The sequence below is a fragment of the Salvelinus sp. IW2-2015 genome, linkage group LG11 (genome assembly GCF_002910315.2).
Source record: "Salvelinus sp. IW2-2015 linkage group LG11, ASM291031v2, whole genome shotgun sequence".
Classification (NCBI taxonomy): domain Eukaryota; kingdom Metazoa; phylum Chordata; class Actinopteri; order Salmoniformes; family Salmonidae; genus Salvelinus; species Salvelinus sp. IW2-2015.
The window spans coordinates 21,035,912-21,061,520 of record NC_036851.1 but is presented as its reverse complement, the minus strand read 5'-3'; the positions used below and the strand labels follow the sequence as shown (position 1 = coordinate 21,061,520).

At 43.9% G+C, this 25,609-nt stretch overlaps 1 protein-coding gene across 7 annotated transcripts in view; it reads left to right on the top strand.

The window, feature by feature from the left end:
• Positions 1-25,609, top strand: part of LOC111969960 (polyhomeotic-like protein 2) — a 59,519-nt gene that overhangs the window by 23,669 nt on the left and 10,241 nt on the right. For 3 of the 7 annotated variants that reach the window (XM_023996370.3, XM_023996366.3, XM_023996365.3), the window contains exons 2-9: positions 4,502-4,724; positions 5,702-5,860; positions 6,072-6,158; positions 6,253-6,420; positions 7,368-7,517; positions 8,160-8,442; positions 13,925-14,280; positions 14,448-14,631. In XM_023996370.3, coding sequence (XP_023852138.1) covers positions 4,560-4,724; positions 5,702-5,860; positions 6,072-6,158; positions 6,253-6,420; positions 7,368-7,517; positions 8,160-8,442; positions 13,925-14,280; positions 14,448-14,631 — 1,552 coding nt within the window. In that variant the 5' untranslated portion in view covers positions 4,502-4,559. Of the gene's footprint in view, positions 1-4,501; positions 4,725-4,964; positions 5,583-5,701; positions 5,861-6,071; positions 6,159-6,252; positions 6,421-7,367; positions 7,518-8,159; positions 8,443-13,924; positions 14,281-14,447; positions 14,632-25,609 lie in introns of those variants that run through there. The other 4 variants (XM_023996369.2, XM_023996368.3, XM_023996367.3 and 1 more) reach the window with 4 other exon arrangements.

Genomic DNA, 25,609 nt, shown 5'->3' with positions numbered 1-25,609 from the left:
AACCAGAAGGGAAAAAAGCTTGTTCCTGAACAAACCACCTCCCACTGCTGCTGGCCTTCGCAGATTCTACCATTACGCTTCCGAAGTTGCTGGTAGTAGGCTACACCAGGGTTCGGCAATCTTTTTCATTTGGAGTGCCAATTTATCTTAACATTTGTACCGATCTACGTGCCAGTTATGATTTTCATATGCACCTTTTCGTGGAACAGTTTAATTTATTTTATAATAAAGTCTTATCTCAATCATTTGTCATGTGATTAATAAAAATGATATATATTTGAAAATTATACAAATCAAAAAGTAACTTCTATTGCCATTGCCAACTATTTTATGTACTAATACATAAAGCCTACAAATAAACATTGCAGCCTACAGGTAGAAAATATCCTGATTTTTAAATTTTTATTTAAAAAAAAATCGTGTTGGCTATGCCTGGCCTGTCTGCAAGGAACTCGAAACATTGTATCAACTTGGTCCAGCCTCAAGCTTGGCTAACAAATTTGCAACATTGTATAAAATATTCTGGGTCCTCAGTTTCCAGAGCCAGTGAGCTCCAGACAGACACATCTGTAGACTATTTGTGCAAGGGATAAGAAGTAATCAGGTAGGCCTATTTTATGAGGTTTTTTCCCTTTCACGTCAAGTGATTATCAAAAGGGAGAGTGCTGGAAAGATTTTTCCAAGTGGGCTAAATTGAGGATCTATTGTCATTCTCAATGGATGTAAAAACAGGCTTTGTTTACTTTCTGTTTTGAGGTGAAGAAAAAATTACTTTGAGAAGCTCCACAGCTCATTAGGTGTGGTAAGACAATCAGAAATACTATCAGATCCCCAAATGGGCACATGTGTAAGCCTACGCTTACTCAACATTGACAGGAGCACTCCAAACAAAACACAATTTAATAAACTGACAACCTGTAAATGGAATGAAATAAACCAAAACTTGTTCATCACAAGTGTAGCTTAGGTTGTGGGCTCTGCAAACAATATGTCCACTCCAATACGTTGAATGCATTAACAGAAGTTACAGTAGCCAAACAAACATTGTAAATCAAATCAAACTTTATTTGTCACATGCGCTGAATACAACAGGTGTAGATCTTACCGTGAAATGCTTACTTACAAGCCCTTAACCAATAATGCAGTTCAAGAAAGTGTTAAGAAAATATTTACCAAATAAACTAAAGTAAAAAATTATAAAAAGTAACACAATAACAATAACGAGGCTATATACAGGGGGTACCGGTACCGAGTCAATGTACAGGTTAGTCAAGGTAATTTGTACATGTAGGTAGGGGAAAAGTGACTATGCATAGATAATAAACAGCGAGTAGCAGCAGTGTAAAAACAAATGGTGGGGAGGGGTTTTGGGGTCGTCAATGTAAATAGTCTGGGTGGTCATTTTATTAATTGTTCAGCAGTCTTATGGTTTGGGGTAGAAGCTGTTAAGGAGCCTTTTGGTCCTAGACCGCTTACTGTGCGGAAGCAGAGGTAACAGTCTGACTTGGGTGACTGGAGTCTTTGACAATTTTCGAATCAAATTTTATTGGTCACATACACGTGATTAGCAGATGTTATTGCGGGTGTAGCGAAATGCTTGTGCTTCTAGCTCCGCCAGTGCAGTAATATATATAACAAATTACGCTACACACACACACACACACACACACACGTAGGAATGAATAAAGACTATATACATATGGACGAGTGACGTCAGAGCGGATCAGACTAAGATACTGTAGAATAGTATAGAATACAATGTATACATATGAGATGAGTAATGCCAGATATGTTAACATTTATTAAAGTGACTAGTGTTCCATTCCTTAGTGGCCAGTGATTCCTAGTCTATTCCTATAGGCAGCAGCCTCTAATGTGATGGCTGTTTTAGCAGTCTGATGGCCTTGAGATTTTTTGGGGTTTCCTCTGACACTGCCTAGTATATAGGTCCTGGATGGCATGAAGCTTGGCCCCAGTGACGTACTGGGCCGTACGCAATACCCTCTGTAGCTCTTTAAGGTCAGATGCCGGGCAGTTGTCATACCAGGCGGTGATGAAACCGGTCCGGATACTCTTGATGGTGCAGCTGTAGAACATTTTGAGGCTCTGGGGACCCATGACAAGTCTTTGCAGTCTTCTGAGGGGGAAAATGTATTGTCGTGCCCTCTTCACGACTGTCTGGACCATGATATTTTATTGGTGATGTGGACACCAAGGAACATAACTTTCAACCCGCTCCACTACATCGCCGTCGATTTTAATGGGGGCCTGTTCAGCCCATCTTTTCCTGTAGTCTACGATCAGCTCCTTTGTCTTGCTCACATTGAGGGAGAGGTTGTTGTCCTGGCACCACACTGCCAGGTCTTTGACATCCTCCCTATAGGCTGTCTCATCATTGTCGGTAATCAGGCCTACCACTGTTGTGTTGTCAGCAAACTTAATGATGGTGTTGGAGTCGTGTTTGGCCATGCAGTCGTGGGTGAACAGGGAGTACAGGAGGGGACTAAGCACACACCCCTGAGGGGCACCAGTGTTGAGGGTTAGTGTGGCAGATGTGTTGTTGCTTACCTTAACCACCTGGCCCGTCAGGAAGTCCAGGATCCAGTTGCAGAGAGAGGTGTTTAGTCCCAGGTTCCTTAGCTTAGTGATTAGCTTTGTGGGCACTATGGAGTTGAATGCTGAGCTGTAGTCAATGAACAGCATTCTCACATAGGTGTTCCTTTTGTCCAGGTGTTAAAGGGCAGTGTGGAGTGCAATTGAGATTGCGTCATCTGGATCTGTTTGGGCGGTATGCGAATTGGAGTGGTTCTAGGGTATCCGGGATGATGTTGTTGATGTGAGCCATGACCAGCCTTTCAAAGCACTTCATGGCTATCGACGTGAGTGCTACGTGGCAGTAATCATTTAGGCAGGTTACTTTAGTGTTGTTGGGCACAGGGACTATGGTGGTCTGCTTTAAACACGTAGGTATTACAGACTCTGTCAGGGAGAAGTTGAAAATGTCAGTGAAGGCACTAGCCAGTTGGTCCGCGCATGCTCTGAGTACACGTCCTGGTAATCCGTCTGTCCCCGCGGCTTTGTGAATGTGGACCTGTTTAAAGGTCTTGCTCACATCATCTACCGAGAGCGTTATCACACAGTCGTCCAGAACAGCTGGTACTTTCATGCATGCTTCAGTGTTGCTTGCCTCGAAGAAGGCATAAAAGGCATTTAGCTTGTCTGGTAGCCGCGCGTCACTGGGCAGCTCGCAGCTGGGTTTCCCTTTTGTAGTGCGTAATAGTTTTCACACCCTGCCACACCCGACGAGCGTCAGAGCCGGTGTAGATTAGAAATGATGGGACTTAACGGTAAATGTACTACTGATGAGACTGGTGTGCCATCCCCACGGCCTCAGCAATGGATTAGTCCACTGACATGACATAATTATTATATTTATTTTTTTGCAACTGCTCGACTAAAAAATGTTTGATCAACCAAACAATCGTCCGGTCAGCTAAATGGGGTCAGCCCTACAGTATGCATATTTTCCCAGTTTCTTTCCACCAACGAGCGATTTTAAATCGAGTTAAGGAGGAAACTGACGTCTTTCTCGGCGCAAATCATAATCCATGGTTCGTTTATGTTTTAGAATTTATCAGCATTTATAGTTTACACATTTCTGGCTCACTACAATTCAGTAGAAAACACATGGCAGTTACCAAGCTACATTCATTGGAAAATATGCTCGCATTTTGCCATTGCATTTCTTCATTGTTAAGCACGTTTGTTACTTCCCGGTTCTACTGATCTGTTTTCCTGCGCTCTGCCAAACGGCGTCCTTGCAGAGGAACACACTATTATTGATTGGCGTGACATCATTGGGGAAGACCATTTGGCCTAATATTCAATTATTATTATTGTTATTATTATTGTATGTGTATTTGAAAATATTAATCCAGTAAATATTTACCTGAAACGCATTGAGAATTCCTGTTCACCCTACGCATCGCGCCAGTAGGGTTAACCCACTTTGATGGAATTGTAACATGGCTGATATAGAGATGATCGCCACACTGCCCCCTCCCAACGGGAAGGCACGCCCTCGTGCTTCAACTACTCAGCCCCCTCACACGTCCAGGCTGTGCGTTTAGGTGCATCACGCAAATAGGGTTAACCCACTTGGTAGAAATTGTAATGTGGCTCATATAGCGAGGATCGCTACTATATGTATGCCCAGTGTCTATGCCCAGTGTCTATGCCCGGTGTCTATGCCCGGTGTCTATGCTCAATTATGTGTCCCATGTTAGCACAAGTGCTGAAATGAGACCGTACAGTATGTATACATGCAACATTTTGCATCATCTTAGGAAAGTCATGTCATTCTTATACAGGCTTATAGGCTTTAGGGTTGCTTCTTGAAGTTACACTGAATAGGCCAACACAGTGACTGCACATGACATGGTTGGACATGGTCCAATATGTCTGAGCCCTATGGCTTCATTGTAACTCTCCTGTTTTGTAGGTTCAGGAGAGCTTGTCCAAAGGGCAGCAGGGGAAGGGCCAAACGAGGAGAGGGCACCATGGACAGTGAACATGTGCCTCCAGCCTCCAGTGCCAGCAGCACTGGGACCACCGCCTCCAGCACAAGTACCACCAGCAGCAGCAGTGCGGGGAGGCAGGCTGTGCCTCACATCTCTGTGTACAGCGGGATTCCTGACAGGCAGACGGTTCAGGTAAACTTCAGGGTAAAAAGAAACATGCCAGTCCAGTGTGACAAACACATTCACATGTTCTGCATGAACTGTTTTCCCATTGCATTCCCTGCAATAATACAATTATTGTCATTACCCTACTGCCATCTGCTGGTAAAACATGCATGTACTGTAAACCGCCCGGTATTGCACTTAGCATTCCAAAATTCCATAGTGAGCTATGGAATGCTTATAATAAATGAGACTGTGCAATTTTATATTTTTCTCATTGTTTATTCGATGTAGTACACTGGCATCATGCAATCTGTCAATACTAATGACAGCTGATCAGTGTTGCTATGTTTCTACGTTCCAGGCTCGGTCCTCTGCTATTTGACCCTTGACTGATGTGAAACCCAGCCTGAATTAGACTGTCAGCGTTTTGAAGGGTGACAGACTGGTCTTCGGTCTCTTCTATTCTTTACCCTTTCTCTCATCTGCATGCTCTCCTCTGCCCTTAGCAAGAGAACTAGCAGTATTGTCACTACTTGCCTACTCAACATAGTGGACTCCTGGTCCTTTGGGCTCAATAAGAGAGAAGTGAATGGATGTTTCCATCACAATCACCACCCTCTCTGCCCCCTGGAGGCTTAGGTCAGAGGCTTAGGTCTGTTAGGCCATGTGCCCTGGGTCAATCCCTTTCTCCTGTTGCCTTAGCAACTGTGGTGAGGTTGTCAGTCAATTTGAGTCATGAATAAAGGATGTGCTCAGGGACCGAAGGACTTGGCATAGGATGAGAAAGTCCCTTACAATGTGCAGATAATGCATTGGTGAGCCTACTCTCCCTAACAGGAGGAACACATTTCCACCCAAGGAATCTCTGCCTGCTTTTAATGGATCGGTAAAAACAATGTAAATGGGAACTTATTTTTTCCAAGTATTACTCCAACCCTGTAAGTCCCCTTTTAAAGCCTGTTGTTGAGAATATTACCCCAACCGCTAACCTGTTTCTTTCTCCCTGTGTACTGAAGGTGATCCAGCAGGCGTTGCACCGGCAGCCCAACACGGCTGCACAGTACCTGCAGCAGATGTACGCAGCGCAGCAGCAGCACCTCATGCTGCAGACAGCAGCACTCCAGCAGCAGCACCTGAGCAATGCACAGCTCCAGAGCCTGGCCGCTGTACAGCAGGTGAGCTTGGAGACGCAAGGAACTGTTAAACTAGGGAATGAAACAGGCCTCCAACAAGGCGGGGGGCTAGTGTTAGGGTTTTGACAAAGATGAGCGATGAGGCCATTGCTGGGGTTTGGTTGGTGAATCAAACAGTTATCTTCGGATGAAGAGGAATTTAAGTGTTGACCCCTACATACTCCCCTAACGGTTCTCACCTGTCATGTCACAGGCCAGTATTGCGGCAGGAAGGCAGAGCTCCACCCAAAATGCCACTTCGCCGCAGCAAACAGGATCATCCCAGACCACAGTGAGTGCAGTGAGTCAAGTCTAGTAACTAAGGGGTTGGGTTCCAAGATATGTAGTGTTTTTGTTGGAAGTTTTGTAATCCTCCCTGTCTTCCCTGTCCCCAGATTAACCTGACCACGTCCCCGGCTGCAGCCCAGCTGATCAGCCGAGCCCAGAGTGTCAGCTCTGCACCTGCCGGCAGCATCTCCCAGCAGGCCGTAATCCTGGGAAGCCCGTCCAGCCCCACCACCCTCACTGCCAGTCAGGCTCATATGTACCTGCGTGCACAGATGGTAAACCTCCAGAAGCATGCCGACTGGCACACACACTAGCTGGCTCAGCCGCACTTCTGGAGGCTTAGTGTGATGAAGGCCAGTGTTGTGGAGTAGTGAACTACATTTTGCAGTAGCTTGGTGGTAGTTGAACTAAATTCAAATCTTGGTAGTGTTTTATTTTGCGATGTAGCTAACTACTGGAACTACACACTACATAAAATAGGGGTGAAGTAGGCAAGGATTTCCTTTTTTCCCCGACATCAGACCTGCCTAGTTCTCACTTGAAACAGTTTTTGTGTTTAACAGGCTAAATTACACATTCTGTTAACATCAGAGCACAGGAGGTTGGTGGCACCTTAATTGGTAAGGAAGGGCTCTTGGTAGAGGAATCAGTGGAATGGTATCAAATACATCAAACACATGGTTTGATGCCATTCCAGCCATTATTATGAGCAGTCCTCCCCTCAGCAGCCTCTACTGCTCCAGAGTGATCTGTTCTTGCAATTTTTTTGTCTATGACATTTAGATATGATAATTTATCATGAAGTAGTGACCTTTAGTTAAGTACACTTATATTTCTCTTAAGGGTAGCTTTAGTGTTGCTTACCTTCTTCCAATGTGAAGTAATTGGTAGCTTAATAAACTATATATTTTCAGAGAAGCTTCCCCAACACTGAAGTGTTTGTTTGCTGTTTGTGTCGCCACTGTGCATGAGCCTGCTGGAAGGAGTGTGAAGAAGTGTTGTCCTGCATGTCAAACTGAATCAGTTCAGTCTGATTAGATTACATTTTTTTCCCTTAAAGATTTGTTGATGCACTATGCATAGTAAGAGTGAGCATGAGAGAGTGCGAGAAAGCAACAGAGAAAGATCAGCTGTTTACAGTATAATTTGTCTCTACAGAAAACCATGGAGAGATTATTTACATATACTGTATGTTGGTGTGTGCTTTTTTTTCTTCTTTCAGGCACAGCAAAGTAACCTTGTGCAAGTAGCTAGGAGCTTAGGCCGTGCTGTTCCGTTGTCCCCCCAGCTCATCTTCACACCTACGGCCACAGTGGCTGCAGTCCAGTCTGAGAGCTCCACGCAGTCCTCTGGACAACAGTCCTCCTCACAGGTACACTATTATTATCTCACCTCTATAGGCTAATGCCGCACACACAGTGCTGCTGTAGTAACCTGGAACAGCACTAGAGGGCATAGAAGATCAACACAAGTCACCATAATTCAGACGTGGGGTATAGCCAAAGGTTAAAGTTATCCTTCACTGTGACAGACTTCCATTGATGATGCATGAGTTTATTTTTTTGGAGGGGGGGGGGTTAAACACTCCTGGCCACACAATGTCTAAAACTAGATAGAAAGTATGTAGAAATGATAATGGAGACTATATATTTTCAAATCACATTTTTCTGGCCCGTAAATCTTTTGTTGACTAACAAATCGGTCATAAAAAAAATCTGTGCGGCCCTCCATTGAATTTCGAAAAATCCAGATGTGGCCCTCGAGCCATAGTTTGCCCGGTGATTTGACATTGACTTAAGTTTCAGTCATGGAATTGTTTGTTGCTTTAACCTCTAGCTGTAGCAAATGCATTAGGTTTACAGTTATGCTGTGATACCTAATTTAATCAAAAAATATATTTCTCACTAATTCTGCAGATGGCCTGTGGGTGGACCCTTGACTGTGGTGCTCCCCACCTCTCCTGCCCCAGGCCATGTCTCATTGCCTCCGGGACCTGACCTCTGTGTCTTTTCAGGTCCATAACCTGGCTATCCGTAGCCAGCAAGGGGCGACCACGTCCTCCTCTCAGACACACAGCCTGCAGGCCCTCGGCCTAAAGCAGAGCCCTATCTCCATCCAGCCCTCTCCCCTGATTAGGAACCCCAGCCAGGGGAGCCAGGGAGCTGGGGGGAAAGGCAGTTGGCCCGACGGTCCCTTGGACGGCAGCAAGAAGGGAGAGAGCATAGTGACGGAGGTGCGTGCTATAAACATGAGTCGCAGTGTCACGGCTGTTAGTGGACAGCCTCTCAGCACTCCAGGTATGTATCCAACCCTAACGTTAGCTAGCTTCTACAGACACAGGCTAGACTCCTATATTAGGATTTCATGAAATTGACACCATTGCACCCTTGGACAATTAGGCATGTTTGCTAAAATGATGGAGAGTATTAGGATCAGTACTGGCTATTGTGATAAGGGATGGGTTTTTCTGCACTCTATGATGATGCTGAATATTCTGCCCCTGTGACTGAGCAATTTAGTCTGGAACATTAATCATGCTTCCAGTAGCCTGACAAACAGGGCATTCCTCATGCCTCTTCAGGAACACAACTACATTTCAGGAACACAACTACATTTCAACAGCTCTGTTTTTTTCAGGGATATAGTATCTTCAACCTAGCTTCCTTTTCCCCTGAACCGGATAGGAGGCCCCGCTCAGGCGCTTCTTTTACGCTTCTATGTTCGGTTACATTTCAATCAGTCAAATTATGTTACCAGTGTTGCTACTTCCTGAGGTTCCTGCTTTTGGAAACCTGACCCTATGTTTACAGTAAGTTAAGAATAGAGTTGTAAAAGTCTACTAGTTATTTTGATAAGATTTCTCTACTGTATGCAGGGGTTGAGTTACCAGTCACTGCGATGGATTTCAGTCATGTAGATGTTATTTTGTTTTGTATTTTGTTTTTTTTAAGGACTAGAATTTCAAAATGAACCTCTTTCCCCACAAGCATGATGGCCATTACTTTAAAATATATTTTTTTTTACATGAAATGGGAGGTTAACTTGGCCCCGCAGACAATTGAGTTTCAGTCATGGGATTTTTAAACCCCTGTGTACGTGGCATGTCGAGGCCTGTACCGACCACACTGTATTCACTACTACAGGGGAGAACATGGGCTCTGCCTCTAGAATAGTCAAGCTGCTTTTTCAATGAGAAGCCATGGAGGGCTCTGTGCCACAGTTGTCTTTCTAGACCACTTATTGTGTGGTCAGCAGCTGGATGGTTTTGTCACAGAGAATGGCTGCATCTATGCCAGCAGTTGAACAGATTAACTCTGACTGTGAGAGTGCGTGCGTGCGTTGTGTGTGTGTGCGTGCGTCGTGTGTGTGTGCGTGCTAAGCACTGCTTGGGTTGTGTGTTGTGCCAGACTTGATGGATTAGCTGCGCATGCGACTGCACAACTGTGTCTTTGTCTCGCTTTGTTTAAGTAATCGATTCAGATGAAATGAAAGGGAGAAGGAATCTGAAAACCTGACTACATAAACTCGGAAATGTACATGGGCTGCCCTGGTAGTGGTCATGGGGGACAGACAGGTGTGCCCTGGACATGTGAGAAGCACTCTGTCCGTTCAGTGGATTACACTAGGGGGAGATGGAGTAGCAGCTGTGCTGGCTGACTGGGTTTATGGTTGGATAGGGGCTCCCACTGATTCTATGTGCACTGTCATCTACTGGGTCATTCATTATGCATGTTGATTCACAGTCATTTTGAAGAAGGAAATACTTGAATGAAACTATTCTAATCAACACCTCAATAATAGGCTACATAACAAATGGCTCATGTAGTTTTATTTTCGACATCTGAGAGAACACTGCCACAGGAATAGACCTAGTTAATTGTTGTCTATTTTAATACTGTGTAGTAATTGAGCCTCCGAGAGAAGGAGAGAGCAGCCGTGTGTCTGCTTCTCCTACCACAGACTGGCTGGTTTTTCCTTCAATGGGGATTGGCTGGAAGTAGCTGTTCCGCAGTTGGGTTCATTGTGTACTTTAGTCTTTTCTTCACCACCTCCTTGACATAGAAGCTATCCCAGCACCCTACTACTAAACCTACAGCACCAAAGACCACCTTGCAGACGTTGTCTCATTCTACGCCCCTGCTAACTGCACAGTGGTGTAATAATAATTTTTTCCCAAACTTGGCGTGCAGTTCCGTAAGCCTAAAAGGATCTCCCCATTCTTCTGTTACATTATCAAGCCATTGTATGGTTCCATGTGTACATACACAGTAGCTCCATTTTCAAGTACTTAAAACACACAACGTATTGATATGTTTGGTGTAGTTTTTCTTCTCAAGCTATATGTAACTGCCAAAATATCAAATCAAATCAAATCAAATTTTATTAGTCACATACACATGGTTAGCAGATGTTAATGCGAGTGTAGCGAAATGCTTGTGCTTCTAGTTCCGACAATGCAGTAATAACCAACAGTAATCTAACCTAACAATTCCACAACTACTACCTTACACACACACACAAGTGTAAAGGGATAAAGAATATGTACATAAAGATATATGAATGAGTGGTGGTACAGAACGGCATGGCAGATGCAGTAGATGGTATAGAGTACGGTATATACATATGAGATGAGTACTGTAGGGTATGTAAACATAAAGTGGCATAGTTTAAAGTGGCTAGTGGTACATGTATTACATAAAGATGGCAAGATGCAGTAGATGATATAGATGATATAGAGTACAGTATATACATATGAGATTAAATAAAGGAAATGCCAACATAGTGTCTTAATAGGAGTTGGGCCACGATGAGCCGACACCTTCAATGCACCTTGGCATAGGTTCTACAAGTGTCTGGAACTCTATTGGAGGGATGCGACACAATTCTTCTATGAGAAATTCCGTAATTTGGTGTTTTGTTGATGTTGGTGGAAAACAGTGTCTCGGGCTACTCTCCAGAATCATTGCACAGGCTCCGACGCCCACCGCATGTGGCAGGGGCTACAGTTACAGATTACCGAACCGTAATCTGCCCAACGATGCCTCTCTACCAGACTAACTCACACCCCCATTCACATTTACTGGGCAGCAGTGGAGCAGATGGAGAGCTTCAAGTTCCCCGGTGTCCAAATCACTGAAGACTTAAAATGGTCCAAACACACACGCATAGTTGTGAAGAAGGTGCGACAGTGCCTCTTGCCCCTCAGGAGGTTGAAAAAGTTTGGCATGGGCCCTCAAATCCTCAAAAGGTTCTACAGCTGTACCATTGAGACCATATTGACTGGGTGCATCACTGCTTGGTATGACAATAGCACTGCCCTCGATCGCATGGCGCAACAGAGGGTTGTGCGGACAGCCCAGTACATCACTGGGGCTGAGCTCCCTGCCATCCAGGACCTCTATATCAGGCGGTGTGAAAAGAATGCCCGGAAAATCATCAGACTCCAACCACCCAAGCCATAAACTATTTTCTCTTCTGCCGCACTGCAAGAGGTACCGGTGCATCAAGTCTTACACCAACACGCTCTTGAACAGCTTCTATCCCCAAACAATACAGTTGATAAATAGCTAACAAAATAGCTACACAGATTATTTGAGAGAACTTATCTTTTATTTACTTTTATTTCAGTCTTTACACTGTCTCTATGCACACTCACTGGGCCCTACACATTCACACACACACTCTCACTCACTCCGTAATTTGCTCGCTCACACATAATATGCACATTTACAGTGCATTTGTAACGTATTCCGACCCCGTAACTATTTGCACGTTTTGTTACGTTACAGCCTTGTTCTAAAATGTATTAAATTACTTTTTTTCCTCATCAGTCTACACACAATACCCCATAATGACAAAGCAAAAACAGGTTTAGACTTTTTTGCAAATTTTTTACAAAAACTGAAATGCCCCTTTACTCAGTACTTTGTTGAAGCACCGTTAGCAGCAATTACAGCCTCGAGTCTTCTTGGCTATGACGCTACAAGCTTGGCACACCTGTATTTTGGGAGTTTCTCCCATTCTTCTCTGCAGATCCTCTCAAGCTCTATCAGGTTGGATGAGGAGCATCTCTGCACAACTATTTTCAGGTCTCCAGAGATGTTCGATCGGGTTCAAGTCCGGGCTCTGGCTGGGCCACTCAAGGACATTGAGACTTGTCCCGAAGCCACAATCATTCCTGGCTGCTCACGTAAAAAAAAATGCAAAAGGGAGCGGTCTGAATACTTTCCATATGCACTCTACCGGTTTGTTATGAATGAAGTGATTTACAGTGATGTGTGGGTGAGGTTTCTAAACTTAAGCAGCAGTAGTAGATTGCAGAAACTCCGGTATTTTCCAGAGTCTGCTATTGAAACCCCATAGGGAATGTGCACTGAGTCCTTTCCTCTAGACATTCTGAAACAACACACAGGTATGGGGGAGTGGTTGCTTAGTGAGGCCTTAATCCAAAGGCCTTGAGGGACAAAAGGCATTTAAATGAATCCCCCTTCCTCTCCTTCCAATACTTTTCTCTGTTACTCATTACAGTGCTTGAGAAAGCTGTCGAGCAGGACTGAGTTTTGTTGCTTGTATCCGGTGTGCAGTCGTTCGGAAATCCACTCGTCTGTTCACACAAGTGCTAGGCCTATCTGCTGAATTGTTATACAGCCTCTGTTTTCCATTTATCCTTAGTGAGGGCTGGGTGGTAGGTAGACCTTTACTATGTTATCATGTAATTGAGAGTATCCGTCCAAGGCTTTTATCATGCTACTTTCTGAGAGATGTGTCAGTGTTCACCCTGTACTTAGTGAAACTATAGCTAACCACATGCTGTGGGTTTCATAGAGTTTTGCAACGTGAAAATCAAGCACTTTCCAGAAGATCCTGTGGTATAAATGACTAATGACATGCAACTCTGCCGGATGGAAACGTCTTTATTTTCACAGCAGGGTAGACTGTGGTTACCGTGAAACAGAGAAACATTCATACCAGATGGAGCATATCCCACACAAAATATACCAAAAAAGGGGGGCTAGGGAGGAACCCTAATATCTTTGGCATCAATCCTTCATAATCAAAAGAGATCCACGAAGGTTAATGTTAGACTACTCAGACATTGTTAGTTTACAAAGATCATCTGAGGGAAGCTACTGTAAGACCCTAGGGCTTACACCTGAGACAAACAGGTTAACAGCTCCTAGGAGAGATGATTCATGAGAAACCTCCCTCTCAGTAATGATGAGGGCCAGATCCAACCTCATTGTTTCCTTGGGAGAGTTGTTTGGGAGTGTTTGGGCAACTGAAGGCTTGGGGGATTGACTCACAGATGACTACATACAGCATGTCATGGAGCATTGGCTTCTTCTTATTTCCCTCTGGCTTTCCTCCTGCATTTGTTTGGCCCAAGGCTACTCTGACTGTTGCTGTGTAGAGCCCATTTCACTAAACGACAGTACAATACATGAATGATGAGTTGTGTCCCTGGGTTCTGGGAAGTTAAGTCCTCAGGTTGTCATTTTGTCAGCAGAAGCCCTGTCAGGTGATGACAGACCCTTTGGAGACATTAGTGAGTAATGGCTGGTCAAAACCTTGACAACGGTTTAGGGCAAGTCTGCCTTGTGCTTTCAACAAGGTCTTTCGACAACAATAGGGGTACTGGCAAATAAATTAATTCCTTTTACAGAGGTCCACTATTCGGGTGTTTTTTTTGTGTGGGAAGAGTCGATTTTCCTTTTGTGTACATGTACTGACTTAACTAAGATTTTTTTTATGTATCCTAACCCTCGATTCTTGTTCCAGCATACACCCAGATCCAGCCCCACTCCCTGGTCCAGCAGCACAAACAGCAGCAGCAGTTTGTGATCCAGCAGACCCAGGCTTCCCAGAGGACCCAGGGCCAGCTACTGCAAACTGCCTCCATCCAGCCACACCTGCAGACTCCCTCCCTGGTCCCCCATTCCCCCTGCCAGCCAGGCCTTATCCCTGTGCTCCCCAAACCCACCTCTCACCACCAACCCATTACACCCAGTCAGCAGGCAACTATCTTTCACTCCACCATCAGCCCACATGCTCTCCACTCCAACCTGAGCCAAGCCAAAGCCCAGCCAGTACAACTCACAGCCATTAACCTCCAGATACAACCAGCGCCCTCACAGGTTAGTACACAGCAGTCACAACAAGAATTATGGAAATGGGAGAGGATTACTCTGTAACAATGTGTCAGTAAGCCTAAAATATATAAATATTCTCTTGTCATTAGTCAAATATTATGTTTCACTAAACTCTCTCTCCCTTCTCCCTATATTCTATTACGTACTCTCAGGCTTCCCGATTGGTCCAGGACAGTAAAGGGCAGGACAAGCCCACGTCATTGGTGGTCAGAGAGCGCTGCCCAACTACCAGAGTACAGCAGCAGTGTACCCCATCTGCCCCGTCTCCACCACAAGCCACCAAGCCAACAGAGCAGCCAAAGACTGACCCAGTCACGCCCATCAGCCAACCACAAGGTAGCAGGACATTTGGTTTTAATGATTCATGTTAACAAGCTTGTATCACCCCATCTCTTAGTTCTATTGCCTAGAGGCAGGACTGGGGGGGTCTATTGTTGTCATATCATATTTACAACTAATTACAACTTTGGAAAGCCAGATCAAAGATAAGCCGCTCTGTCATGTTCTGCTCTCCAGGGGCCTAATTTATCAAAGGTGTGTGCACAAGAAAGACTCTTTCAACCTTGCGTGCGCCAGTTTTCCCGCAGGTTGGTATTTATCCATTTTGAACTTGATGGGAAAGTGTGCGTATCTCACGTACAGCTCAGACCATGCGTATGCACAACTTCTAGTGGTTAATCAATTCTATTGCAGGAAAATATTGTTCTTCTGTGGAAAATGTTGTTTAATGCACAGGAATTATAATGGTAGGCTAATAGACTTTTGAAACGTAATGATAAAACCGATGCATTTGATGTTGGTAAGGAGATCACATAGCAGTATACAGCCTAACATGGTTTTTTGACTTTTATTGTATAGGTCATAATCATATTTTCTAACATGACTGGTTTATTCCCGCTACACAACAAGTATTAGCCTACCATTTATCCATCGCTCATTCAATAGCTGTAGTGAGGTGCGTACTGGCAGCAGTGAAGTCAGGCGAAGGAGAGCGAAAACTGATTTACAACGGTGTCGTTTAATATGCATAAACCACCGTCTCCAGAACAATACAATAAATGGGTCAAACAAAACCCGGTAAATACCAGCATACCGTGCATAAGCACTACAAGAAACAATTACCGACAAGGACATGAGGGGGAACAGAGGGTTAAATACACAACATGTAATTGATGGAATTGGAACCAGGTGTGATGGAAGACAAGACAAAACCAATGAAAAATGAAAAGTGGATCAGCGATGGCTAAAAGGTCGGTGACTTCGAACGCCACCCGAACAAGGAGAGGGACCAACTTCGGCGGAAGTCGTGACAGTACCCTCCCCTTGACGCGCGGCTCCAGCAGCGTGTCGACACCGGCCTCGGGGACAACCCGGAGTGCGAGGCGCAGGGCGATCCGGGTGAAGACGGTGGAACTCCTGCAGCATTGAAGGGTCCAACGCGTTCTCAACCGGAACCCACCACCTCTCCTCCGGACCGTACCCCTCCCACTCCACGAGATACTGAAGGCCCCTCGCCCGACGCCTCGAATCCAGTATGGAGCAAACGCAGTACGCTGGGGCCCCCCCGATGTCTAGAGGGGGCGAAGGAACCTCCCACACCTCAGACTCCTGGAGCGGGCCAGCCACCACCGGCCTGAGGAGAGACACATGGAACGAGGCGTTAATACGGTAATCGGGTGAAAGCTGTAACCTAGAACAAACCTCGTTCTCAGGACTTTAAATGGCCCCACAAACCAGGGACCCAGCTTCCGGCAGGGCAGGCGGAGGGGCAGGTTTCGGGTCGAGAGCCAGACCCGGTCCCTCGGTGCAAACACCGGGGCCTCACTGCGGTGGCGATCTGCGTTCACCTTTTGGCGTGTCACGGCCTGCTGAAGGTGAACACGGACAGCTTCCCATGTCTCCTCCGCACGCCTGAACCAGTCGTCCACCGCAGGAACCTCGGTCTGACTGATGCCAAGGCGCCAGAACCGGCTGGTACCCCAGTACGCACTGGAAGGGAGAGAGGTGGCGAAGAGAGTTCTGTGCAATCTCGGCCCAGGGCACGAACGCCGCCCACTCCCCTGGCCGGTCCTGGCAATAGGACCGCAGAAACCTGCCCACATCCTGGTTCACTCTCTCCACCTGCCCATTACTCTCGGGGTGAAACCATGAAGTAAGTCTGATCAAGACCCCCAGACATTCCCTGAACGCCTTCCAGACCCGAGACGTGAACTGGGGACCCTGATCAGACACTATATCCTCAGGCACCCCGTAGTGCCACAAGACGTGTGTAAACAAGGCCTCCGCAATCTGTAGGGCCGTAGGGAGACCGGGCAGAGGGAGGAGATGACAGGACTTAAAGAAACGATCCACAACGACCAGGATCGCGGTGTTTCCCTGTGAGGGTGGAAGATCAGTCAGAAAATCCACCGATAGATGCGACCAAGGCCGCTGTGGAACGGGTAAGGGGTGTAGCTTACCTCTGGGCAGGTGCCAAGGAGCCTTACACTGGGCGCACACCGAGTAGGAGGAAACATAAACCCTCATGTCCTTAGCCAAGGTAGGCCACCAGTACCTCCCGCTCAAACAGCGCACTGTCCGACCGATCCCAGGATGACCAGAGGGTGACTTGTGGATCAACTGGTCACGAACAGCAGACGGGACGTACAGACGCCAAGCGGGACACTGGACGGGGGAGGGACCAACTTCGGCGGAAGTCGTGACAATGGCCAAGCATTCTCGAGAGTAAATAGGCTGGTAGCCTATTTAAAATATTTGACGGTATGGGTAGGCTACAGTATTGCTGTGTGGTAGGCTGTGATGTAGCTCTCCTATTTAAACTCAGAGCCTATACCAAGGCAGGAGATAAAACACAATCTGTTGATTAACAAAATATTGAAGCATCATTTGTATTTTGCATAGAAGTGTGGGCTGTAGCATTTAGCCTACTTTTAAATTGTTCAAATTGACAATCTTGTGTAATGCTCAGCCAGTGTTTGTTTGGGACTCGCTGTATAAGCGGCAGGCATTTTTAGTTTGGAAAAAGTCACTGCAAACATGTAAACATTCTGCCCACACCTACAGAAATGTGATCAAATTTGCCTTTGTACTTTCTTTTAGAAACTGACATGGCCCAGTTCCAACATTTCCGAATCATACAGCAAATGAGGGCATTTTTGTTACCATGAAAGGGGAATGGAGGGAGTTTTCCAGCCGGGGTTGTAGCGCTTGTTCACGACTGATTTATCAATGAAAAAATATGTATACAGTGCCGGTCAAAACTTTGGACACCTACTCATTCTACATTGTAGAATAATAGTGAAGACATCAAAACAATTAAATAACACATATGGATTTGATTTTATTATATATTTTTGTATTTCACCTTTATTTAACCAGGTAAGCTAGTTGAGAGCAAGTTCTCATTTACAACTGCGACCTGGCCAAGATAAAGCAAAGCAGTGCAACAGAAACAACAACACAGAGTTACACATGGAATAAACAAGCGTACAGTCAATAACACAATAGAAAAAAAATTAAGTCTATATACAGTGTGTGCAGATAGCATGAGGAGGTAAGGCAATAAATAGGCCATGGTAGCAAAGTAATTACAATTTAGCAGATTAATTAGATTAAGATTAAACTTCTTCAGCATAGGGGGCAGCATTTTCACTTTTGGATAAATAGCATGCCAAATTTCAATTGCCTGCTACTCATCCCCAGAATATAAGATATGCATATTATTAGTAGATTTGGATAGAAAAAACACTGAAGTTTCTAAAACTGTTTGAATCATGTCTGGTCACTGTCTTTTCAATGAGTTTTCATTGGGACACCAGATTTCTAAGGGACTTGTTTGCAGTTCCTACCGCTTCCACTGGATGTCACCAGTCTTTGGAAATTGGTTGAGGTTATTCCTTTGTGTAATGAAGAAGTACGGCAATCGTAAATGAGGGTCACTTGAAGTAAATTGTTTTTACCAAAAAATTGTCAGTTTTTCTTTTTGTATTGAAAACAGATCATCCCGTCTTCAAATTGATCGATTATTAACGTTTAAAAATACCTAACGTTGTATTACAAAAGTAGTTTGAAATGTTTTGGTAAAGTTTACATGTAACTTTTGATATATTTTGTAGTGAAAGTTGGAAGCTGTGTTTTTCTGGATGAAACGCGCCAAATATATTGACATTTTGGATATATATCGACGGAATTAATCGAACAAAAGGACCATTTGTGATGTTTATGGGACAAAGGTAAGGCATGAATTATATTTTTATTTCTGCGTTTTGTGTCGTGCCTGCAGTGTTGAAATATGCTACTCTCTTTGTTTACTGTTGTGCTATCATCAGATAATAGCATCTTATGCTTTCGCCGAAAAGCCTTTTTGAAATCTGGCATGTTGGCTGGATTCACAACGAGTGTAGCTTTAATTTGGTATCTTACATGTGTGATTTAATGAAAGTTTGATTTTTATATCATTTTATTTGAATATGGCGCTCTGTATTTTCCCTGGCTATTGGCAATCATCCCACCTACCCCAGAGAGGTTAACACTGGAGTGATAGATGAGCAGATGATGAGCAGATGATGGTGTGTAAGTAGTGATACTGGTGTGCAAAAGAGCAGCAAAGTAAATAAAAACAATATGGGGATGAGGTAGGTAGATTGGGTGGGKTATTTACAGARSGACTATGTACAGCTGCAGCGATCGGTTAGCTGCTCAGATAGCTGATGTTTAAAGTTAGTGAGGGAAATGTAAGTCTCCAGCTTCAGCGATTTTTGCATTTCGTTCCAGTCACTGGCAGCAGAGAACTGGAAGGAAAGGCGGCCAAGGGAGGTGTTGGCTTTGGGGATGACCAATAAGATATACCTGCTGGAGCGCGTGCTACGGGTGGGTATTGTTATGGTGACCAGTGTGCTGAGAAGGCGGAGCTTTACCTAGCATAGACTTATAGATGACCTGGAGCCAGTGGGTGTGGCGACGAATATGTAGCGAGGGCCAGCCGACTAAAGCATACAGGTCGCAGTGGTGGGTGGTATAAGGCGCTTTGGTAACAAAACGGATGGCACTGTGATAGACTATATCCAATTTGCTGAGTAGAGTATTGGAAGCTATTTTGTAGATGACATCGCCGAAGTCGAGGATCGGTAGGATAGTCAGTTTTACTAGGGTAAATTTGGCGGCGTGAGTGAAGGAGGCTTTGTTGCGGAATAGAAAGCAGATTTGATTTTTGATTGGAGATGTTTGATATGAGTCTGGAAGGAGAGTTTACAGTCTAGCCAGACACCTAGGTATTTGTAGTTGTCCACGTATTCTAGGTCAGAACCATCCAGGGTAGTGATGCTAGTCGGGCGGGTGGGTGCGGGCAGCGAACGGTTGAAAAGCATGCATTTGGTTTTGCTAGCGTTTTAAGAGCAGTTGGAGGCCACAGAAGGAGTGTTGTATGGCATTGAAGCCCGTTTGGAGGTTAGTTAACTTTTTAGGGATAGGGGGCAGCATTTTCACTTTGGATGAATTGCGTGCCCATAGTGAACTATTGGATAGAAAACACTTTGAAGTTTCTAAAACTGTTTGAATTATGTCTGTGAGTATAACAGAACTCATATGGCAGGCAAACTTCCAAACAGGAAGTGGAAATTCTGAAGCTGCTGTTTTTTCTACTCATCGTCTATTCAAAGCCCAAGAGATATGGATTTGTTTGCACTTCCTACGCCTTCCACTAGATGTCAACAGTCGGTAGAAAGTTGAATGAAGTGTATACTGTGATGTGAGACCGGATGGGAGGTGTTTCAGTCAGTGGTCTGGCAGATTGCCAGTTCCTGGTCATGCGCATTCTCATGATATCGCCTTGCGTTCCATAACTTTTAGACACGAAGGAATTCTCCGGTTGGAACGTTATTGGATATATATGATAACATCCTGAAGATTGTTTCTCACTAAGTTTGACCAGTTTATTCGACTTGTAATATAACTTTTTGAAGTTTTCGTCCGACGTTATGCATCACTTGCACGAGCGTTTGGATATGTGTGCTAAACGCGCTAGCAAAAGCAGCTATTTGGACATAAATAATTGACATTATCGAACAAAACAACAATTTATTGTCGAACTAGGATTCCTGGGAATGCATTCTGATGAAGATATTCAAAGGTAAGGGAATATTTATGATGTAATTTCGTATTTCTGTTGACTCCAACATGGCGGAGAAATTTATTTATATTTGAGCGCCGTCTCAGATTATTGCATGGTGTGCTTTTTCCGTTAAGTTTTTTTGAAATCTGACACAACGGTTGCATTAACTTCTTATTTCTGCATCCCGCTACCGGGATCGATATGACAGCAGCCAGAGAAAGTGCAGGGCGCCAAATTCAAACAGAAATCTCATAATTAAATTCCTCAAACATACATGTGTCTTATATCATTTTAAAGGTGTTCTTGTTGTTAATCCCACCAAAGTATCCAATTTCAAATATGCTTTTCAGCGAAAGTACTACAAACAATTGTTAGGCACCACCAAACCACAATAACACAGCTATTTTTCCAGCGAAAGATAGCTTTCACAAAAAGCAGAAATAGAGATAAAAGTAATCACTAACATTGATTATCTTCATCAGATGACACTCATAGGACTTCATGTTACACAATACATGCATGTTTTGTTTGATAAAGTTTATATTTATATAAAAAATCAGTTTACATTGGCGCGTTACATTCACTAGTTCCAAAAACATCAAGTGATTTTGCATAGCCACATCGTTTCAACAGAAATACTCATCATAAATGTAGATGATACAAGTTATCACATGGAATTATAGATATACGTCTCCTTAATGCAACCGCTGTGTCAGATTTCAAAAAAACTTTACGGGAAAAGCAAATAATAATAATAATCTGTAACTGAGACGGAGCTCAGAACAATAGCCAAATTAGCCGCCATGTTGTCAACAGAAACCAGAAAATACATGATAAATATTTCCTTACCTTTGATGAACTTCATCAGAATGCAGTCCTAGGAATCCCAAGTCCACAATAAATGCTTGATTTGTTCGATAATGTCCGTTATTTATATCCAATAGCAACTTTGGTTAGCGCCTTTGGTAAACAATTCCAAAGTCACAAAGCGCCTCCACTATACGTGACAATGTCCAAAAGTTCCGTAACAGTCAGTAGAAACAGGTCAAACGATGTACTGAATCAATCTTTAGAATGTGTTTAACATACATCTTGAATAACGTTCCAACCGGAGAATTAGATTGACTTCAGAAGAGCGGTGGAACGGACTCTCTCCTCATGTAAAGGCGCATGGTGAATGCGTGATCAGCTCGTGGCAGTGATTACTCATTCCTGTCTCCTTCAGCCCCCTTCACATTAGAGTCATCAGACAAAGTTCGTTGACATCTAGTGGAAGCCGTAGGAAGTGAAAACTCATCCATATCTCGCTGTAATTTCATTGAGAGCTTGGTTGAAAATCTGCCACCTCAGAAACAATTCTAACAGGAGGTGGAACTTCTCAGGTTTTTGCCTGCCATATGAGTTTGTTATACTCACAGACATAATTCAAACAGTTTTTAGAAACTTCCGAGTGTTTTCTATCCAATATGAATAATAATAGCATATATTAGCAACTGGGATTGAGGAGCAGGCCGTTTAATATGGGCACCTCTGTGCAACTTTCATCCAAGCTACTCAATACTGCCCCTGCAGCCATAAGAAGTTTTAAGAACAAGTGTATCTTAATTATATGTAAAACATGTATCTTTCATCAAAGTGCATGATGAGTATTCTGTTATTTGACGTGGCCCTCTGCAATTTCTCCGGATATTTTGGAGGCATTTCTGAACATGGCGCCAATGTAAACTAAGATTTTTGGATATAAATATGCACATTATCGAACAAAAAACACATGTATTGTCAACATGATGTCCTGAGTGTCACTGATGAAGATCATCAAAGGTTAGTGATTTATTTTATCTCTATTTCTGCTTTTTGTGACTCCTATCTTTGGCTGGGAAATGGCTGTGTTTTTTGACTTGGTGGTGATCTAACATAATCATATGTTGTGTTTTCCGCTGTAAAGCATTTTTTTAATCGGACACGATGGGTAGATTAACAAGATGTTTATCTTCATTTGCTGTATTGGACTTGTTAATGTGTGAAAGTTACATATTTTCCCAAAATATTTTGAATTTCCCACGCTGCCTTTTCAGCGGAATGTTGTGGGGGGGGGGGGGGTTCCGCTTGCAGAACGTGTGTCCTAGAAAGGTTAACAGTTTCCAAAGAAGGGCCAGATGTATATAGAATGTTGTCGTCTGCGTAGAGGTGGATCAGGGAATCACCCGCAGCAAGAGCGACATCGTTGATATATACACAGAGAAAAGAGTCGGCCCGAGAATTGAACCCTGTGGTACCCCCATAGAGACTGCCAGATGTCCGGACTACAGGCCTTCCGATTTTACACACTGAACTCTGTCTGCGAAGTAGTTGGTGAACCAGGCGTGGCAGTTATTTGAGAAACCAAGGCTATTGAGTCTGCCGATAAGAGTGCGGTGATTGACAGAGTCGAAAGCCTTGGCCAGGTCGATGAAGATGGCTGCTGTCATGACGTTGGCCTGGGGGTAGGTTTATGACAGTCATAAATACCTCTTTCCCCCCTCCCCCGTTCCTCTTCCCTACTGATGTGACATAAGAAAACCCCTTGGTTAACATAGAGATTCTGGGAACATCAGAAGTTGGGGGGAAATTAACTGTATTCTGGTAATCCGACCAACTGAACATATGCGGTGGTACTTAAAGTATATTATGTCAGTTCGGTTGCCCTCTGACACATTCTCATCAATGATAGAATGACAAACTCTACTGTGGAAAGTCTAAACATCAGATTCACATGGAATTGTTGTTTAATTCAAATGTTTGAATATGAAATTATTTGTGAAGAGATGAAATGTAGTTTTAGCTTCCAAATGAGAGATTTGGGTTTTCATAAGTTTGGGCCTCTGCTCGAACAGTGGCCCGCCCCTGTGAAGAGGCATGGGTTATAAACTTTTCAGACACACCCCTCTCCCTCCACTATATAAAGCCATTGACAAAAATATAACTTTCTGTTCCGGGTACATTAGGATGACGATCCGATGTCAGAATGGTTCAGATAATAACTACAAAACTAAGCCAACATCAGCATGYACTTTGGTTGTGAATGGTATGAACTTTGAACTCGTATTCACTACAGAAGTGATACCTCCTAGCCGTTGAGTTAGCAACAGCTGCTACAAACGCAGGTTAGGAAGGACAGTCAGAGTATCCCGTCTACTACACAACGACGTTACTACACGTATCCAGTGACCACCAGAGACATTCTTCAAAGGACAGAGGACTCGGTTTGGCAACACGGTCTTCCATCTACCACCAACCTACTGAAGCGCAGCTCAGAGTAAATATTTATTGCATTTTCCTTTTCCAAATGGGCGGTAATTTAGAATGCATAAGATACTGTATTTACGATAGCACAGCTTCGCCTCTGTTCCAGTCTCCCGCTCTTTCACTAAAATCCAGCCCCCTTTTCTTTGTGTAACAAGCTGTCATATCTGTTCCGCCCGCTAGGGACGTTTTCCTTTGACGGCAATTTGTAATCAAGTTATGATTTAATTGTATATGTGTGATTCTGTGTGATTAGTTAGGTATTTAGTAAATAAATAATTAAACCCAATTTTGTATTGCTGATTCAACTTGTTAGCCAGGATTCTTGCAGATAACCAAGAATTTACAACTTTCAGAATATGAGACTGAAGTAAGTTGACGATTAATATGGACGGCTATGGATGTAAAATATTACTAAATCTAAGAGTTTATTCGGAAGATAACAGCTCTATAAATATTATTTTGTGGTGTCCCTCTCTAGTTATTTACATTTACATGATTAGTTCAATCAGGTGATATTAATTACGGAGAAATTATTTTATAGAATAGCATGTCATAGCAATTAATCTGGCATTACCAAAGACACGACACTGCACAGTACTGTCTTTTATCGATGGCGGTTATGATATCGTTTAGTACCTTGAGCGTGGCTGAGGTGCATCCGTGAACAGCTCGGAAACCGGATTGCACAGCGGAGAAGGTACAGTGGGATTCAAAATGGTCGGTGATTAGTTTATTAACTTGGCTTTCAAAGACTTTAGAAAGGCAGGGCAGGATGGATATAGGTCTGTAGCAGTTTGGGTCTAGAGTGTCTCCCCCTTTAAAGAGGGGGATGACCGCGGCAGCTTTCCAATCTTTAGGGATCTCGGACAAAACGAAAGATGTTGAACAGACTGGTAATAGGGGTTGCAACAATGGTGGCTGATAATTTTAGAAAGAGGGTCCAGATTGTCTAGCCCAGCTGATTTGTACGGGTCCAGGTTTTGCAGCTCTTTCAGAACATCTGCGATCTAGATTTGGGTGAAGGAGAAGCTGGGGAGGCTCGGGCAAGTAGCTGCGAGGGGTGCGGAGCTGTTGGCCGGGGTATGGGTAGCCAGGAGGAAAGCATGGCCAGCCATAGAGAAATGCTTATTGAAATTTTGGATTATCATGGATATATCGGTGGTGACCGTGTCGCCTAGCCTCAGTGCAGTGGGCAGCTGGGAGGAGGTGCTCTTGTTCTCCATGGACTTTACAGTGTCCCAAAACTTTTTGGGAGTTGGAGCTACAGGATGCAAATTTCTGTTTGAAAAAGCTAGCCTTTGCTTTCCTGATTGACTGTGTGTATTGGTTCCTGACTTCCCTGAACAGATGCATAACGCAGGGACTATTCGATGCTATTGCAGTCCGCCACAGGATGTTTTGGTGCTGGTCAAGGGCAGTCAGGTCTGGAGTGAACCAAGGGCTATATTTGTTCTTAGTTCTACATTTTTTTAAAGGGGCATGCTTATTTAAGATGGTGAGGAAATTACTTTTAACATCTCTGGGATAGGGGGGACGCTTGCGTCCCACTTGGCCAAAAGCCAGGGAAAATGCAGAGCGCCAAATTCAAATAAAATGATATAAAAATCTAACTTTCATTAAATCACACATGTAAGATACCAAATTAAAGTTACAATCGTTGTGAATCCAGCCAACATGTCAGATTTCAAAAAGGCTTTTCGGCGAAAGCATAAGATGCTATTATCTGATGATAGCACAACAGTAAACAAAGAGTGTAGCATATTTCAACCCTGCAGGCGCAACACAAAACACAGAAATAAAATATAAATCATACCTTCCCTTTGACGAGCTTCTTTTGTTGGCACTCAAATGTCCCATAAACATCACAAATGGTCCTTTTGTTCAATTAATTCCGTCCATATATATCCAAAATGTCAATTT